The 18,443-nt window shown below is 44.4% G+C and overlaps 1 protein-coding gene across 12 annotated transcripts in view; it reads left to right on the top strand.

Annotated features, from left to right (window-relative positions):
• RIPOR2 (RHO family interacting cell polarization regulator 2) overlaps positions 1-18,443 on the top strand; it is a 234,457-nt gene that overhangs the window by 198,797 nt on the left and 17,217 nt on the right. For 5 of the 12 annotated variants that reach the window (XR_005196438.1, XR_005196437.1, XM_037730161.1 and 2 more), the window contains 6 exons: positions 918-1,610; positions 5,179-5,360; positions 8,513-8,684; positions 11,504-11,639; positions 13,163-13,324; positions 15,730-15,888. Coding sequence is in view for 10 of the 12 variants with exons in the window: in XM_037730161.1 (XP_037586089.1) it covers positions 918-1,610; positions 5,179-5,360; positions 8,513-8,684; positions 11,504-11,639; positions 13,163-13,324; positions 15,730-15,888 (1,504 nt within the window). In the remaining 2 variants the exon portion in view is untranslated. Of the gene's footprint in view, positions 1-917; positions 1,611-3,720; positions 5,087-5,178; positions 5,361-8,512; positions 8,685-11,503; positions 11,640-13,162; positions 13,325-15,729; positions 15,889-18,443 lie in introns of those variants that run through there. The other 7 variants (XM_017505231.2, XM_017505220.2, XM_037730165.1 and 4 more) reach the window with 3 other exon arrangements.

The raw sequence follows: 18,443 nt of genomic DNA on the forward strand, positions 1-18,443 counted from the left end.
GAAAGAAAAAGAAAAATGAACCATTTTGAAGGGTTAATCTCAATAACTAAAAAGCCCTTTTCCCAGAGCAGCATTTGGCATTTAGGCATTATGCACAGACCACAGCACAAGGAGAGCTGACTGAGAAATGGAAATGCCTGAATAAACGAACGATCTTGGTTACCTGGATATTTCTGACCTCTCTCTTCAGAGTTCTGCTTCATGAAGCACAGGGCACACCTATGACACCGCCTGGGTCTGTGTGACAGACGACTCGGTGTTTCTAGGCACCCCGAGAGCCCTGGGGTTTGCCTCTGCAAGACTGATGTTGGATTTATCAGTCTTTTCCTCTTATTTCTAGAGAAGCTATGCAAATTTATGGCTGGCCGTGAATTATTTATGGCATGCTTACTAAATTAATAAAACATTTTCCAGAGCTTGGGATTTGTGGGTAGAGATTTTCAAAAAAGTAATTTTTGAGAATTGAAGCAGAACAAAACATCACATCTTTGGAACTAAATTGCATGGATGTTGGAAAGTTTTTTAAGATACATGCCTAAATAGAAAAAGAAGTCGGTAATGTTATTCGTACTGTGGCTGCCAAATATTATGAGCTCTTGGAATTCAGAAAGCAAGTTCCATCCCCCCATGCAATCTTTTCTTTTGAAAAATGTCAAACCTTGAGACTACTGCCATGAACTTTCACCTAGATTCAACAATAGAAACAGTTCTTGATGGTCTGCTTTCTTTTGCCAGACAGACAGACAGACACACACACACACACACACACACACACACCCCAACTAATAACATGCTAATATTATGAAAGTTCTGGGTTTCTTCATTGTAACTGCCTTACATTCACCTGGGAATAGACCATGCCAGGCCAAATGCATCACGGGTATTGAAAATAATAATGAGGTATCTTTTATCTGCAGTCGAATCTACCTGATGACATCTTTGAGAATGCAAAGGCAGCCGAGGAGAAAATGCCACTGTCGCTCAGCTTCAGTGACCTGCCCAATGGGGACTGTGCCCTCAGCACCCACTCAACAGGCTCCCCTTCCAACTCAACAAATCCAGAAATTACCATCACCCCTGCGGAGTTTAACCACAGCAGCCTGTCCTCCCAGAATGAGGGTACGGATGATACCAGCTCGACATCCTCCAGGAACTCCTTGGGAGATGGCCAAGAGCCAAAGTCACACGTGAAGGAGGAAGACCCAGAGGAGCCCAGGAAACCTGCCTCGGCCCCGTCGGAGGCTTGCCGCCGACAGTCCTCGGGTGCTGGGGCTGAGCACCTGTTCCTTGAGAACAACGTTGCGGAGGCACTTCTGCAAGAGTCCGAGGAGGCCTCTGAGCTCAAGCCCGTGGAACTAGACACGCTGGAAGGAAACATCACGAAGCAGCTTGTCAGGAGACTCACATCCGCAGAGGTGCCGGTGGCCCCAGACAGGCTGCTCTCTGAGGGCTCTGTGGGTGGAGAACCCGAAGGCTGCAGATCCTTCCTAGATGGAAGCTTAGAGGATGCCTTTAATGGGCTTTTCCTCGCATTAGAACCACACAAAGCGCAGTATAAAGAGTTTCAGGATCTGAACCAGGAAGTCATGCATTTGGATGATATTCTGAAAGTAAGTACCTTTTCCGAGAAATTGGATTAGGTTTGGAGATAGGTGTCCTAAGCCAACATTCTATTTAAGAGGATGCATCCTTTAAAAAAAAAAAAAAATCCTTTAAAAAAAAAAAGGATTAATAGCTCATCATCATTTTAAATGTACATGCATTTAAAATGGCCAGTAGTGCATATGAATTTTTATTTTCCTGACAACAGATCAACTTATCTAAATTGATTAGGATTGAAACAGAGCTCTAGATAATGTTGAAATTACCCCCGTCCCCAAGCTAATCATTCTAATCCCAAATGTGAAAGAGTGGCACTTTCATGATCACAGTCTCACAGCTGTTACTCCTGGATAGGATCCTTCTCAGGGTGTCAGGAGAGCAGGGCGCCCTTTCCCTGGTTGGAGTCAGAGTTCTCCAGCCCCATTGTGAGAGCTGGGAGCCACTGCGTGCTGGAGGCGTCTGCCTGCTCTCACAATTGGTCCAAATAACCAAGTCAGAATCTCAGATTAATCATCAGAGAAATCATCATCTGTTCTACTTTAGAAGCGGGGATCCACAGACTCACCAGAGATACCCTCTTCGATCCGTGGGGTCAGACAGCACAGGGTGGAGGTGGACGGGCAAGATGAGAGGTGTGATTTCCTCCCAGGCGGGAGGTCCCGATAATGAGATCATTATTGCTGCATCAGAATTTATCTGTCTCCTCCCACACATAGATTAATTTTTTTAAAAAAGCACTGTAGAAGAAGACAGACTTGAATTGTCCCAAATCTCACTGCCACTCCTTGTGTTCTTTGCCGCTCTGATTTATACTGTCATATAAAAGAAAAGAGAACTCTGATCCTTTTTCTTAAAAGAGCAGCTCTTCAGGGACCTGGTCTGTAAAAAGGCTTGAAAGTCAGGTTGCAGGGCCATGCTGAGAACTAACCCACGGAAGGCTGTCGCATTTCTCTCTAAGACTGTTTTCCTGGCTGGGCGTGGTGGCTCACGCCTGTAATCCCAGCATGTTGGGAGGCTGAGGCAGGAGGATCACTTGAGCCCAGGAATTAGAGACCAGCTTAGGCAACATGGCGAAACCCCACCTCTACCAAAAATACAAAAATTAGCCGGGCATGGTGGCACACACCTGTAGTTCCAGCTACTTGGGAAGCTGAGGTAGAAGAATCACTTGAGCCAAGGAGGCAGAAGGTTTCAGTGACCCGAGATCACAGCACTGCACTCCAGCCTGGGCAAAAAAGTGAGACCCTATCTCAAAGGAAAAAAAAGAACATGACGACTGTTTTTCTATGTGGCCTGCCCAGTGGCATCTTAAACTACATTTCCAAGGCTTTTTGACCATCCTATCCTCTACTCTGTCCTGCTGATCTAAGCCTGGAGGAGATTTGTCCCCAAGGCAGATGATAATGCAGCCCTGACTCTCCAGGTCCTCAAACGTTCATGACAGATAGTTCAGCTGATGGCTTAGCCTCGGAGAAACAGAAGGGCACTGTCAATCTGCTTTCTGTAAAATATTTGATCCAAAAGCATCTGCTCAGGGCTTGTATGTGCAGGCTGCTTGTCTTGTATTCCACTGAACACCTATCTTTTCTGCACAGTTGACCAGCATTGCTTTGTGAGCAAAAGGTATTCATTTCAAAGAGGTATGACACAGATGGATGCCATCTAAAGTGAATTCCTTAGAGAAATCCCGTAGTGACAGCGGCTCCCATTCCAGGCATCTAGGGTGCTGATAAGTAGCTCAATCCACAAGAAACACTAAACACATCATCTATTAGTCTTATTAAAAACTGGTGACCAGAGACTTCTTTCCGGAGCATTATTTCGGTCTGCTGTTGTTCCAAAATTGTCCTGCTACTAAAATCCTCAACTGCCTCTTTCTTTGTCATGACCAATGTTTAAACACATCCATACTGTAAAAGATCATTGTGCAGACAACTTGCTTAGGAAAAAAGACCCTGAAGTGGGTTAAGTCCAGACTGACTCCCTCTCTCCCCCGAGACTGCTGAAAACATCACTAGTGAGTGTGTTTAGGTCTGGGGCAAATGGCTTTGTATCCGGCCAGAATTTAAGCATCAGCTGGACAAAGCTTTCTCTTTTTTCCCTCCTTCACATTCCTAGGATGCTAAACATCTTGACGATCAGAAACTAAATGGTGCTGCCTCTTGGACGGAGATCACTGAGGGTGAATGAGACAACTGTGATTTAAAAGACCGAAAGACGTTTCCCATGTGCTTTTGTGCCATCTTGAGTGTCAGAGACAGATCCCTGCAAGGCCCTTCCTACCTTGCACTAAGAAATCAGCAAGGAGTGTCACCTAACTGGATGGAGGACATTTAGTGCTTCTCCCTTGAGAATTTGTCCCATTCAACCCACCCCAGCATCCTCTTGAATATTTGGAAATATTTCTCTCCAACTCTGTGCCCATAGCAACTGGCATTGTTTTGCTTGCAATGTTTCTGCATGTGGCCAGCATTATAGAATGCTCCAGGCCAGAGAATGAGATTGCTCCCATGATGCCAGGGCCTGGTCAGGGAAGTGGTGGGACTTGTTCCTTTTGAGGCAGAGCTCCAAAGGAAGCAGGGCGGCCGCTTGTCATGCCCAAGCATTAATTCTCTCCTCAGTGCTCACAGGACAAGTTACATGCTGTGAGCGGGTGTGGTGGCTCATGCCTGTAATCCCAACACTTTGGGAGGCAAAGGACTGCTTGAGCCCAGGAGTTCAGGACCAGTCTGGTCCACATGGGGAGACTCTGTCTCTATAAAAAGACAAAAATCATCCTGGTGTGGTAGCACACACCCATGGTCTCAGCTGCCTGGGAGGCTAAGGTGAGATGACTGCTTATGCTTGGGAGGCTGAGGCTGCAGTGAGCTGTGATCACATCACTGCACTCCAGCCTGAGTGACAGAGCAAGTTGTCAGGCTAAATTAAAAAAAAAAATTGCAGGGCTTCTTACCTAGGGAGCGTGGGCTAGGTGAATTGGAACCACTTCCTGTTTCTGGGCTTTGTTTTGTTGGTCCTTTAGAGCAGGTGCCTTAGGTAACTAGCGCCTGTTGCAGAACACTGAAGGCATTGCCCCTTGGAATGAGAGATTGGTCAGTATTCAGCATTCTCTCACTGACTTAAAATTTGTCTGCTTGTTGTATTTTATTTGGGGGTGAGCACGAGGCAGAGGGATATAGCAGTTGTTTCCCAAGACTCTGTGGTTGACATGTGTTTTTTTTTTTTTAACTTTTGTTACAAAAATTTCAAACAGAAGTAGAGAAGATCCTCTAATGGAGCCCAGTGTGCCCAGCCCCCAGCCTCCCCACTGATCAGCTCATGGCCAATCTTGTTTTCTATTCTTCAACTTACTGACTTCCCGCTGGATTCTCCTCTAACCAGTCCCAGATATTGTGCCATTTTATCCATGGTTGTGCCTCTTTTTTTGGATATAAAGATTTTTCAATGCATTTTTAAAATGCTAACAAAAAATAAAAGCCTGAAAAAATTAAAAAGTGTGGCATCTCCAGTCGAGCGCCGTGTCCCGCTTCTCCTTCCGGATGTGCTGATGCTCTCCTGGTGCCTTCTGCTTTACAGTGCAAGCCCGCCGTAAGCCGCAGCAGGTCTTCCAGTTTAAGTCTTACAGTTGAGAGTGCTTTAGAAAGCTTTGATTTCCTGAACACCTCTGACTTTGACGAGGAGGAGGATGGTGATGAGGTTTGTAATGTTGGCGGAGGTGCTGACTCCGTGTTTTCAGACACTGAGACTGAGAAACACAGGTAAGTCTGAAGACAGTATCTCCTCATGTTTCTCCTGTCACAGCTGATACACTAGCTCTTTGTCACTGTCAGAGGGGACCTGGTACACATTTCCAGGAAGATAAAACTCCCCACATGAGGGACCAGTTGGCTTACAGTTCATTTTTATGGTCAAGTACAATAAAACGGTCGACATTATTCACCTATTTTGGGTTGCTTAAAGAAAAATAACTTCCTTATAAATAAAGAGGAAAATTTTATATGAGAGTGTTTATATTCACATACATGTGTACACATGTCTTTTGTTTTTTTGAGACAGAGTCTCGCTTTGTCACCCAGGCTGAAGTACAGTGGTGCGATCTCGACTCACCGCAACCTCCACCTCCCGGGTTCAAGTGATTCTCCTGTCTCACCCTTCCAAGTAGCTGGGACTACAGGTGCCCACCACCACACCCAGCTAATTTTTGTATTTTTAGTAGAGATGGGATTTCACCACGTTGACCAGGCTGGTCTTGAACTTTGGACCTCAGGTGATCTACCCACCTCGGCCTCCCAAAGTGCTGGGATTACAGGTGTGAGCCACTGCGCCCAGCCCTCACATGTGTCTGATAGGGTTCGGTGTTATGGAGAACGAACTCATACTAGATGACGGATTTGGGCCTGGTTCTCCCTGGCTTGCACTCTCCTTCCAGTGCCTTTGTGTTTTTTTGCCTCACTTTCCGAGCCCTTCATGCTTCCTTCAACCCAGTGAGTCTTTGCATGAGATTGAGTTCATCAATGCATGCATCAATGACAACTTTAAGTCCCACGGTGCATATTTGTCTAAGAATGTGAGAGAGAATGACCTGTGACTGCCACTGGCTCTGCAGCTCTCTAGGTGGAGAATGTGACCTTCTTTGGAAGCAGCGGATGAAGGTGAAATATTGTCACCTTCACCATCAGGTGTCCTCGTGCAGCCTAATCACATTTTAAGAACTAGAGCCTGGGGTCCAATTTTATAACTACAGATAAAGCAAAATAAGCACAGTATTGAAATATGCCCACCTCCATCCATTGCTGTGAAAGAAAACACACTTTCCCAAAGTAGGGGTAGACTGTCCACTCATCTTTCTTTGGCACAATATGACATAAACAGGTTTTCAAGTTACAGCAAGCTATGACTTCAACCTTCACAAATCTCTTTTGGGTTTTTGTTGTCCCTAGAGGGTTTCCTTTTTCAAAATAAAAACAGGAAAAAGACCATGAGAACTTGAATTTACCCCTTAAGCGAACTGGGGACGTGGCAAAGAAAATTTATTAAATGGATGTAATGTTTAAATTCTACATTTGGCCAGGCATGGTGGCTCATGCCTATAATCCCAGCACTTTGGGAAGCCAATGTAGGAGGATTACTTGAGCTCAGGAGTTAGAGACCACCCAGGAAACATGGCAAAATCCCGTCTCTACAAAAAATACAAAAGTTAGCTGGGTGTGGTGGTGTATGCCTGTAGTCCCAGCTATGTGGGAGGCTGAGATGGGAGGATTACTTGAGCCCAGGAGGTCAAGGTGAGCTGAGATTGTACCACAGCACACCAGCCTCAGCAACAGAGTGAGACCTTCTCTCAAATAAATAAATAAGGCCCAACATTATGGGTCACTCCTGCAATCCCAGCACTTAGGAAGCCAAAGAGGGTGAATCACTTGAGGTCAGGAGTTCAAGACCAGCCTGACCAAGATGGTGAAACCCTGCCTCTACCAAAAACACAAAAATTAGCTGGGCATGGTGGCAGGCACTGTAGTCCCAGGAGGCTGAGGCAGGAGAATGGCTTGAACCTGGGAGGTGGAGGTTGCAGTGAGCCGAGATCACACCACTTCACTCCAGCCTGGGTGACAGTGCAATAATCTGTCTCAAAAATATATATATACATATATAAATTGTTCTGCATTCATATTTTTTAGCTTGATGGAATTTGTGAAATGCTTCTTAACCAAAAATTTTTCTACATACTTGTTACTGTAAACTGTTACAGACTTCCCAAAAGAAAGAATATGGGGGAAAAAAAAAGCAGTTACAGGGTATAGCAAAGTCAGGCATCAATCTAAACTTTTTTTTCTTCTTGCTATAAGAAACATTTTAACAACAAAAACATCACAGATTTTATAAATGTTATACCTCATTGATATTAAATATGTCTAATTTGATCAATCTTATTGTATGTCATCAGAAGTATTAGGGAAGAGTGTGTGTGTGTGTGTGTGTTTTAAATATGTATTGGCTGCTATGTGTGGACTGCCCAGACACAAGCTGAGTGTTTTCCCCTTGGAGGCAAATGTGAATCAGAATAAAGCATTCAAAACCTGTAAGCTCTGGTGCGTGATCTTTTTAAATTGTAGACACGGGAGAGCGCGAGGCTGGAGCCCAGCTCTGCCCTGTCCTGTCCAGCTGTTTGAATCAGGACACTCTTGTTAACATCCCTGCTAATCATGTGAAACAAGACTACTGTGCTCACCCTCCCTAGTATACAGATTTATTTTAAGAATAAAATTAGATCATCAATGCAAGCGATTTTTTTAAATGTAGGTGCCCATCATGATATAACTTGAGACAGTTCAACAATGGGGTTGACACAAAGCATGACAGGCAGAGCTAAGCTGTTCCTCTAAATATTCAAACACGCTTTTTAACTTTTGTTCAGAGTAGAACACCATGTCTCTCTTCTTGGCAGCTTTCCTTTTTCCTTGTATTCAAGTAGCAACTGATCTGAGGCCAGGAAAAAGCCTTGACAGATTATTTCTTAATGGTATTGCCTTAGGGAAACCACAAATATAAAGGACAGTTTAATCCCAGAAAACTTGGCAGATCACCCTGTCAACAGTGCAGCAAAGTGCAACACATTCAAAATAAGGGCATGTTTCAAAGACTTCTGGGCAAAATTACTTCATAAGTGGTTCATTAGGTTTAAGAGGCAGAGAGAGAACTTTGAAAGCAATTTGTTTGCATGCTCTTTTAACAGTAGGCAAATTGGTGACCAGCCTGAATTAAGTAATTTTTGAAAGGTGTCTCTATTTTTCAAGGTGGGCAAGTGAAAGACTGTTTTCAGTGGGTGCTGTTGAGGCCTGATGCAAACCATGTTGACATGACCTGTGGTTTGTGCACAGAAAAAAAAAAAAGTTAACGTTTTACCCACTTTCAATAGTTACAGGTCGGTTCACCCAGAAGCCAGGGGCCATCTCAGTGAAGCGCTGACCGAAGACACAGGAGTTGGGACCAGTGTGGCAGGAAGTCCTCTCCCGCTGACCACAGGGAACGAGAGCCTGGACATCACCATCGTTAGGCACCTTCAGTACTGCACCCAGCTCGTGCAGGTAGGAGCAGCGACGAACCTGTTTTGAGAGGTCAGGCGGTTTGCATGTCAGGAAGCGTGCTTTCATTTTTTAGCGTTGCCAGGGAAATGAGAACTCAGGAGTAAGAGAACAGTCTTGCTCTGGTTTGAGCCCAGTCAAAAACTCTGATGGGCATCCCCATCCCTCCACAACCTTGTGTTTTCATCTTCAAACCTAACTCTCCAGTTCTTAGCAGTAACAGGTGGAATATGGTTGGCTCTCACGTTTGACTCATTTGGTAGTAAATGAGAGTCATGTGATGAAGGGGACTGGAGAAGCCATTCGTATTCCACCATCTGCAATGGAGTTTGAAAGCCAGTGATACTGAATATATATTAATGTGAATGTCAGATGAATTAGTTTTTCACCACCTGGAAAGCTGAAAGACACTGTTAAAGAATCTAACCATAGTCTCCTGCATCTTGAATAAGTACTTCTTATTAGCAATGGTAAGAGATATTTCTCGAGGCCATCAACATCACCATTTAGCTCTCATTCAGGCACAGCACAGGGCTGCTTTTTCTTCTCATCTCAAGCTGTTTGCCACTTAAGGTTTTTCAACAGTGGGGCAAATGTTCTGAAATTGTTTTGTTGCAGGAAGGGTTTCAGCTGTCTTAAAGCGTTTCTCCTCAAGCATCTACTTACGAGCTTTCTCCTTGCCTGGTCACTTGTCTGTCTAGTATTGTTCTTCTCCCAGCTTGCTTGGATGTATGTGGAACAGGAAGAGAATGCAGAAGCAAATATAATGGTTCAGACCAGGTGCAGTGGCTCATGCTTATAGTCCCAGCACTTTGGGAGAACAAAGCAGGAAGATCGTTTGAGCCCAGGAGTTTGAGACCAGCCTGATCAATACAGTGAAACCTCATCTCTACAACAAAGATACAAAAATTAGCCAGGAGTGGTGGCACCCGCCTGTGGTCCCAGCTACTCAGGAGGCTGAGGTGGGAGGACCGCTTGAGCCTGGGAAGCAGAGGTTGCAGTGAGTTGTGATGATGCCACTGCACTCCAGCCTGGGTGACAGAGTGAGACCCTGTCTTAAAAACATGGTTTCAAGGGGATTACCAGGCAGGAAGGGTGCAGAAAGAGGAGGCACTGTACTCCCAAGAGCACTGAACCATTAGAAGACAAGAGTCAGGGTGAGGAGCCAGGGGTCCCTCGGGAGCCCAGCAGAGGGGCAGTGTTGCTCCCTGGTAACACACGTGTTTTGAGATGTAGGATAATATGCTTCTCCACCTCAGATGAAGAGCACCAGAGTAGCCTCAGACAACTGTATGCTGTGGGAGACTGGCTGGCGATTACAACTCCTGCCACTTGGTTAGCCAACACTTAGTTGAGCTCTTCTGTTGAGTTTTGAGGTCAAACACCACAAAGATTGACAATCAACCTGGTAGAAGGTGCAATTTTTTTTTTTCCTGATTAAAACAGGGATTTTTGTTTACGTATAACTGTTTTCTACCCACTAACCATTTGAAGGAGACAGTTCTTTGTCCTTGCTGAGCCTGATATGACAGTGAGCAAACCACTTATTTATCTTTTCGGGAAAAATAGCTATTTTGTGAGACATCAGAGAATTCTTGTCTATAAAGGAGTGACTGTTTTCTCACAAAGACTAATTGGCATGCTTTCACTGCAGGCAGCCAGTGCAGCATTTCTTCCTGTTCTAGGGCCATGATTCCAACAGTTCAGCCTTTCTGTGGGGATAAGCAATGGTACAAAAACAGAAGAGGTGGATATAAAGATGTAGGCTGAAGGAGTGAGGATTAGAAACTTCTCACTTGCATTGACTCGTGTGAACTTCCTTTCTCATTAGGTATATAATCACAGAGAGATAAAGATGTGCATTTTCTAGGAATCGTAATCACTAAGATTATTCTCAAAGCAGTTCCTTGCTATTGTATTTACTCACAGGAAAGGTGTTAGTACATAATTGCTGCACTAGACTTTTGCATTCGAAAATCCTATTTGTTTTAGAGTCTAAATACTTTAGACAATACAGCTAGGTGGTACAGGTCTGCATTCTGCATCTATGCCCATCGGGTGATCAAGACAGGTCTCTGAGAGACACAGAAAGGAGAAGAACCATTGGGCAGCAAGTGACTTAATTTCTTTCCTCTCTTAGGCCTTCTCATTCTTGTGAACTACACACAAGTGAACCCACTTACAACTTAAGTGACCTCTGGTGGGTTACTTTACCTCTCTGTGCCTCAATTTTCTCATCAGTAAAATGGGGATATCAATAGGAGCCGCCTCCTTGGGTAGTTAATAGAAATAGCATGAGCTAACACTCATACAGGACTCAGACTAGAGCCTGGCACATAGTAAGCATGCATTTGTTATCAAGAGACAACTCTGATTGTAATTATCATTCTTATTTAACCTGCTCTTAATTTTCAGCTTGAACACACACACAAAAATAAAACCATGCTGTGAAAAATTACTGCATTTGTTAAGGCAAATCTATTCTGCTTACACTCCAGCCTAAACTGTCCCTCATGTTTCAAAAGGTAAGATCAAGATTCACAATACATAAAAAGGAAGGCAGCTTTATAATAACCTTGTAGCCCTACTACTGAGAAAGTTCCAGAATTTATGCAGGCATGAAAATATGCAGAGCAACAAAAACATGTCTGATTTCCTCAGAACTGTATCTGGCATGGAATGAGGAACATGATCAAGCTGGAAGAAAAACATTGCATGAGTTTATTTAGTATCATCACCACATTCAGGAAGGACAAGGCTGGGCAGAGAAAGCTCTACTGAAAACAACATAATTGAAACAGTGGTTTTGTTTGTTTTACCAGCAAATTGTTTTCTCAAGCAAAACCCCATTTGTGGCAAGAAGTCTCTTAGAGAAGCTTTCTAGGCAGATCCAGGTGATGGAGAAACTCGCAGCTGTCAGTGATGAGAACATAGGAAATATCAGTTCTGTTGTGGAAGGTAAGTATCTGCCAGTTACACCGCTACTCATGTAAATGATGACACCACTAGCCCCGTCCACTCCCTACACATGTTCATTGCTTTCTTGGGAAAACGGAAAAGCATCCTTAGGTCATAGGATTTAGAAAGGTCTTCAAACAGATCGAGCTCATCAGCATCACATTTCAGCGTTCTGAGTCAAAGCAGCAGACACAGTTTTTCCCTGAGGGCCTCGACCTCCAGAAGTCAGACACACAAACAGAAACAGCGTCCACTTCATGGGCACAGTTTCACAGACTTTCTGCTGGTACAGTTCCCTTTAGGGACAGATGACTAGGATTGTTCTTGCTCCCTGGGGCTGGCTAAGACAACTCATACAGCGACTGTCAGATGGAAGATGCTACCAGACCCTGCTGGGGAAAGGTGCAAATACATGGATGCAAACACCCCCAGGAGAGCTCCTGATTCTAAGAGTTTTAAAGGAAGAAATTGACACTGGAAAGATGCCTTTGAATTTGTGTGATCTGGTGATGGGGCTCTTCTGTAGAGACCAGAATTTATGTCTTTTTTCATATCAGATACTCAGCAGAAATAGTCTTCCAGGTAATCTCTGATTAAGCTTAAAACGTCCTCTATCTTCTCCCTGTACATTTCTGCCTCCCAAATCCATTCCCCCAGAAGTAGGTGACCTTGGCTGGTCTCTGAGGGGCATGAAGAGGGGCAGGACATCCAGGCCGCCAGTGACTTGTGTCCTCTCCTCCTCCAGCCCCCTCCTCATGATGGTAACACATTCAAGTGAAACACTGTTCCTGCACCACCTGGCACCGTGCTGTTCAGTCATTTCAGTCAGAGAACACCTGGGCAGGGTAAAAATGTCCTCCAGCCACCTACTGCTACCTCCCATCCCCTTCAGGAAACTCTCCTAAAGTTTCAGTCTCTCATCCTGCGTGATTTCTGTGTGGAGTTACAGGAAATCCCATGATTGAGTTCTCCCAAGGGTAGAACTCCTGTGTTTCCCAACACTGACAGAAAACGGCCTTGCATTTGCTCCATTTTCTTTCCTTCCCAGGCAGGATGAGTTTCTTGTCATAACTTCTTTATCCTTCAGGCCATCTGCCAACCACACAGGAATTGGTAATCCCAGCACTTTGGGAGGCCAAGGCAGGTGGATTACCTGAGGTCAGGAGTTGGAGACCAGCCTGGCCAACATAGCGAAATTCTGCCTCTACTAAAAATACAAAAATTAGCCAGGCATGGTAGCACATGCCTGTAATCCCAACTACTTGGGAGACTGAGGCAGGAGAATCGCTTGAACCTGGGAGGCAGAGATTGCACTGAGCTGAGATCATGCTACTCCACTCCAGTGAAGGTCACAGAGTGTGACTGCATCTCAATAATAATAATAAAGCTACTACATTTTTATGTAGCATTATGGGGAGAAAAAAAGGTTCCCAAAGAACACACACACATACCCTTTCCCCAACACGTCTCCCTCTGCTTCATTTCAAATGTGTCCTGAGATGCCGGTTGCTCTTCTCTTCCAGCCATACCAGAATTTCACAAAAAGCTGTCTCTGCTGTCATTCTGGACCAAGTGCTGCAGCCCTATTGGTGTGTACCACAGCTCAGCGGACAGAGTGATTAAGCAGCTGGAGACCAGCTTTGCCAGAACTGTCAACAAAGAGTATCCAGGACTTGCAGACCCAGGTATGAGGTAGCAGTAGAAAGAGAATTCCTGTCCTTCAGTGAGAGTGGGCGCTGAAGTGGGGGTACAGGGGTCCTCCTACCATTTGCCTGCAGATGGGAAGCACACAAAAGGCCAGCCCTGAAAACAGAATTGTACTGTCCAGGGAAAACATCATCTACTCAGATTTAAGAAAAGAAAGATGTTGAACGTGTTTTAATTCAGCATATCAGCAGTGACATTTAAAGCTACTACATTTTGGTCAGGCACAGTGGCTCACATCAGTTAATCCCAGCACTTTGGGAGGCTGAGGCAGGTGGATCACCTGAGGTCAGGAGTTCGAGACCAGCCTGGCTAACATGGCAGAACTCCATCTCTATTAAAAATACAAAAATTAGCCGGGCATGATGGTGCATGCCTGTAACCCTAGCTACTTGGGAGACCGATAGTGCCACTGCACTCCAGCTGAGGAGACAGAGTGAGACTTCATCTCAATAATAATAAAGCTACTACATTTTCATGTATTGTTGTTTCCATATGTATACTTCTTTCATTACAATGTCACCAGTATGACAGCGTCAAATGGAACAATCGCTTTGGAAAAACTGTTCGGCAGTTTCTACTAAAGCTCAGTATACCCTACTCTTGGATCCAGCAAATTCACTCCTAAATAAGTAAAGACAAAGAAGTGCTATATTCACAAGAAAGGACACTTATAAGAGGATTCATAGCAACTTTACCCACAAGAGCCAAAAATTGGCAACAACATAAATGCCCACAAGAGAATGGATAAATTGTAGTATACTCATAGCATCAAGTATTACACAGCGATTAAAAAAATAGAGACAAGGTCTCACTCTGTCCCCCAGGGGGAATAAAGTAGTGTGATAACAGCTCACTTCAGCCTCGACATCCTGGGCTCAAGAGATTCTCCTGCCTCAGCCCCTTTTGTACTGGGACTATAGGCAGATGCCAACACGCCTGGCTAATTTTGGTACTTTTAGTAGAGATGGGGTTTCACCCACTTGCCCAGGCTGGTTTGGAACTCCTAGACTCAAGCAATTCTCCTACTTTGGCCCCCCAAAGCGCCAGGATTATAGGCATGAGCCATGGCAGTGGGCCAGCAATTTTTTTGAGATGGAGTCTCACTCTGTTGCCCAGGCTGGAGTGCAGTGGCATGATTTCAGCTCAGTGCAACCTTCGCCTTTCAGGTTCAAGTGATCCTCTTGTCTCAGCCGCAAGTAGCTGGGATTACAGGCACACGCCACCATGCCCAGCTAAGTTTTGTACTTTTAGTAGAAACAGGGTTTCACCATGTTGGCCAGTCTGGTCTCAAATTCCTGACCTCAGGTGATCCACCCGCCTAGGCTTCCCAAAGTGCTGGGATTACAGGTGTAAGCTACCATACCCGTCCTGGGCCAGCAATTTAAAAAAAAAATACATTGTAGCTATAAGCAATAATTTGGATGAATCTCACGGATGCTTTGTTGTATAAAAGAACAAGACACCAAAAGTTTGTACTATTTAACTCCATTTACATGAAGTTCAAGAATAGGCAAAACTGATTTATGCTGATAGAAGTCAGATTGTTAGTTACCTATTTGTGCCCCTCCTGTCCTTTCTCTTCCCTGAATTTTTCCTTCGTTCTTTCCTTCCTTTCTTCTCTTTTCCTCTCTCACTTTTCTTACTCCTCCTTTTTATCTCTCTCCTACACACGCATATATAATATTTATTCATTATATATGATATATATATAAGGGAAAGGAAGGGTAGCTATCGACTGGGAAGGGGCACAAGAATACCTTGTGGAGTGTGGGCCCTCTCCGTATCTTGATCTAAATAGCAGTTACACAGGTGTGCACATGTGCAAAAACCATCTAGCTGCTTACTTTACCGACTTCACTCTATCTTCAACCACAGTAAAAGATAAAGAGCTTATTGAGCCAGGTGTGATGGCTCATGCCTGCAATTCCATCTACTTGGGAGGCTGAGCAGGAGGACCGCTTGAGCCCAGGAGTTTGAGACCAACCTGGGCAACAAAGTGAGACCCTATCTCTAAAAAAAATAAGAATAGCCGTGGGCAGTGCTTCACGCCTGTAATCCTAGCACTTTAGGAGGCAGAGGCGGGCGGACTGCCTGAGCAAGCAGTTCAAGACCAGCCTGGGGTGAAACCCCATCTCTACTAAAATACAAAAGAAATTAGCCAGGCCTGGCAGCATGCACCTGTAGTCCCAGCTACTTCGGAGGCTGACGCAGGAGAATTTCTTGAACCTGGGAAGCAGAGGTTGGCAGTGAGCTGAGATCGCACCTCTGCACTCCAGTGTGCCCGACAGAGCAAGACTCCTAAATAAATAAATAAGTAAATAAAAAGTTGAATGAATGAATGGTCATATATTTTAAAGCTTCTGTGTCTTTCCCTTCCAAATAGTGTTTCGAACTCTGGTGTCCCAAATTCTGGACCGGGCTGAGCCTCTGCTTTCCACCAGCCTGTCCTCGGAAGTCGTCACTGTTTTCCAGTATTACAGTTACTTCACCAGCCACGGCGTGAGTGACCTGGAGAGTTACCTGAGCCAGCTGGCCAGGCAAGGTGGGACATATTCTTTTGTCACATTATAGTGGTGGCTCAATTTGGGCGTTATCTCTGGTCTTTTAAATCATGGTTTTTGGCAATGATAGCCTTTTGCTTTTTCAAGTTCACAGAAGAGGTGCAATTTGCCTTTTAAATGACTTCTGGACCTTTACTACCAGTGAGCCCCTTGTTACTGAATCAGGGATTCACTAGGAGCAACTCAATCATCTGGCAGAGGGGTACCATTTATAGGAAGCTGGCAAATGATTTCAGCTTTCACTGCACTGTATTTCCTTCAGTAATGTATTTGCCATTAGTCAGATCAACCCGACAGGCAATACTATTTTATATTGCCCTTTTTGGAGGCTTTCATTAATAATGGGAAGAAATGGAATTTCAAAGAAAGCAGGTAGGTCACAGTGGGAAGGGAAAGGAGGAGAAGGTGGAAAACTAGCTCCAGAGCTACATGTGCAGGAAACAAGGAGAGCGGCTGCCGGAGCAGGTGTGCAGCAATGAAGCTGGCCCTTGCCATTCCACATGGCCCTTCAGAGACAGGAAATAAAATAATGATCTGAATCAAGTGAAAACCACTTTGGGAGTGCAGCCATGTAGTGAGGGGCTGCTTTCTGGTTCCCAGGTTTGTGCTCTATCAATCCACAGAGCCTTGACAATGCAGGTTAAAAGGGACAGGAGGAATGAGGTGTGTTCTTTGGAGCGAGGTAAGTCTGGCACGGCACCAGGCGGCAGCAACGTGTCTGGTGCACGCCCAGGCTTAGCCCTTCTGTTTCCAGAACATCAGATCCTGCAACAACACCTGTCAGCACACTGGGTAGCATCATCCTGAAGGAAGAAAAATCTTCATCTTCCTCCACCCAGCACTGTACCAGCACGGAGCGTGGGAGACAGTCTGTGCGTAACCCCTTACAACGGCAGAAGACAGCACAAAGAACACGAAGAGAAAGCGTGGGCAGAAAGACCTTGTTTCAGTACCACAAAGTCTTATTTCATAATATAATAGTCTTCTTATTTATTTTTTTATTGAATGGAGTCTCACTCTTGCCCAGGCTGGAGTGCAATGGCATGAATGTCAGCTCACTGCAACCTCCACCTCCCGGGTTCAAGCGATTCCGCTGCCTCAGCCTCCTGAGTAGCTGGGATTACAGGCAGGTGCCACCATGCCCTGCTAATTTCTGTATTTTTAGTAGTGACGGGGTTTCACCATGTTGGTCAGGCTGGTCTCGAATTCCTGACCTCGTGATCCGCCCACCTCGGCCTCCCAAAGTGCTGGGATTACAGGCGTGAGCCACTGCGCCTGGCCCTATTGTAGTCTTCATTTCTTGGTACTAAATATGTCCCGATCTAAATCAATTTTCTGAGAAACTTACTGTTAGTTTATATCAGTGGAGATGTACATCTCTAGCCTCCTATATTACATTGTTCCCAAAAAGGCCTACTCTTTGCTAACAGGAATGGGGAGTGACAATAAAAAAAAAAAAAAACCCTTAACCTTTTAAGTGTCTTTTTTCTTTCATAAAAAAAGGGAAAAACCTTAATTATTAAAAAAAAAAAAAAAAATAGAAAACAGAGAAATATAAAGAAAAAAATTCCAATCTCTCCTTCCCCTACTTTTTAAATTGTATGTATTTTCCAGTTGAATGCATGTGGGCTTTAGATTTCAAAATTGTAATTATGCCTTATAGAGTATCGATCCTGTTTTTTTATTTGACATTATGTTCTGTGTTATTAAATATTTTTTGAAAGCATTTATGTTAGATTATATTAGATATTAGATTAATAGTTCGGCATTTGAATGTATACTAATGTATTTGATTATGTTGTTGAACATTTAGGCTAATTTCTGTGATTTATTTCGATGTTATAATCCTTCCTTGAGGCTTTTGACTAGGGTGTTTATTTATAAAGCAGTGAAATTAATGGAGCGTCCACAGCAAGGAAAATAGGAAATTCATGCAAAAAACAAATCTAAATAAGTCACAAATCTGTCTACTGTGTAGAAAATGTTGCTTTATGCATGGAGCATGAATTTGGCTTTTACTCTTCCATCTGTACTAACCAGACACATTCTCATTCCAGTATTTTTGTGACTAATGGGTAATCATGCTAGATTTCTGGTTAGGGAGTAGAGGATACTCCTTATTCATGGAACATGGTTAATTTGTCCAAATGGGACCCAAGACCTTATTTTTTACTATATTGTCTTCACATTCCAACCAACAAAATGGGTTGCTCTGGTCGGGCACGGTGGCTCACACCTGTAATCCCAGCACTTTGGGAGGCCAAGGTGGGTAGATCACCTGAGGTCAGGAGTTTGAGACCAGCCTGGCCAACATGGAGAAACCCCATCTCTACTAAAAATAGAACAATTAGCTGGGTGTGGTGGTGTATGCCTGTGATCCCAGCTACTCCAGCCTGGGCAACAGAAGTGAGACTCTGAAGAAAAAAAAAAGAGAGAGAGAGAAAGAAAGAAATGTATTCCTTCATCAGGGCCCAGTTGCTTCAATGCAGACTTGGTTTCTGCACTGGGTTCACCCAGGATTGGGGTTTTGCCAGCC

This window comes from Cebus imitator, unplaced genomic scaffold, assembly GCF_001604975.1.
Source record: "Cebus imitator isolate Cc_AM_T3 unplaced genomic scaffold, Cebus_imitator-1.0 Scaffold335, whole genome shotgun sequence".
Taxonomy (NCBI): Eukaryota; Metazoa; Chordata; class Mammalia; order Primates; family Cebidae; genus Cebus; species Cebus imitator.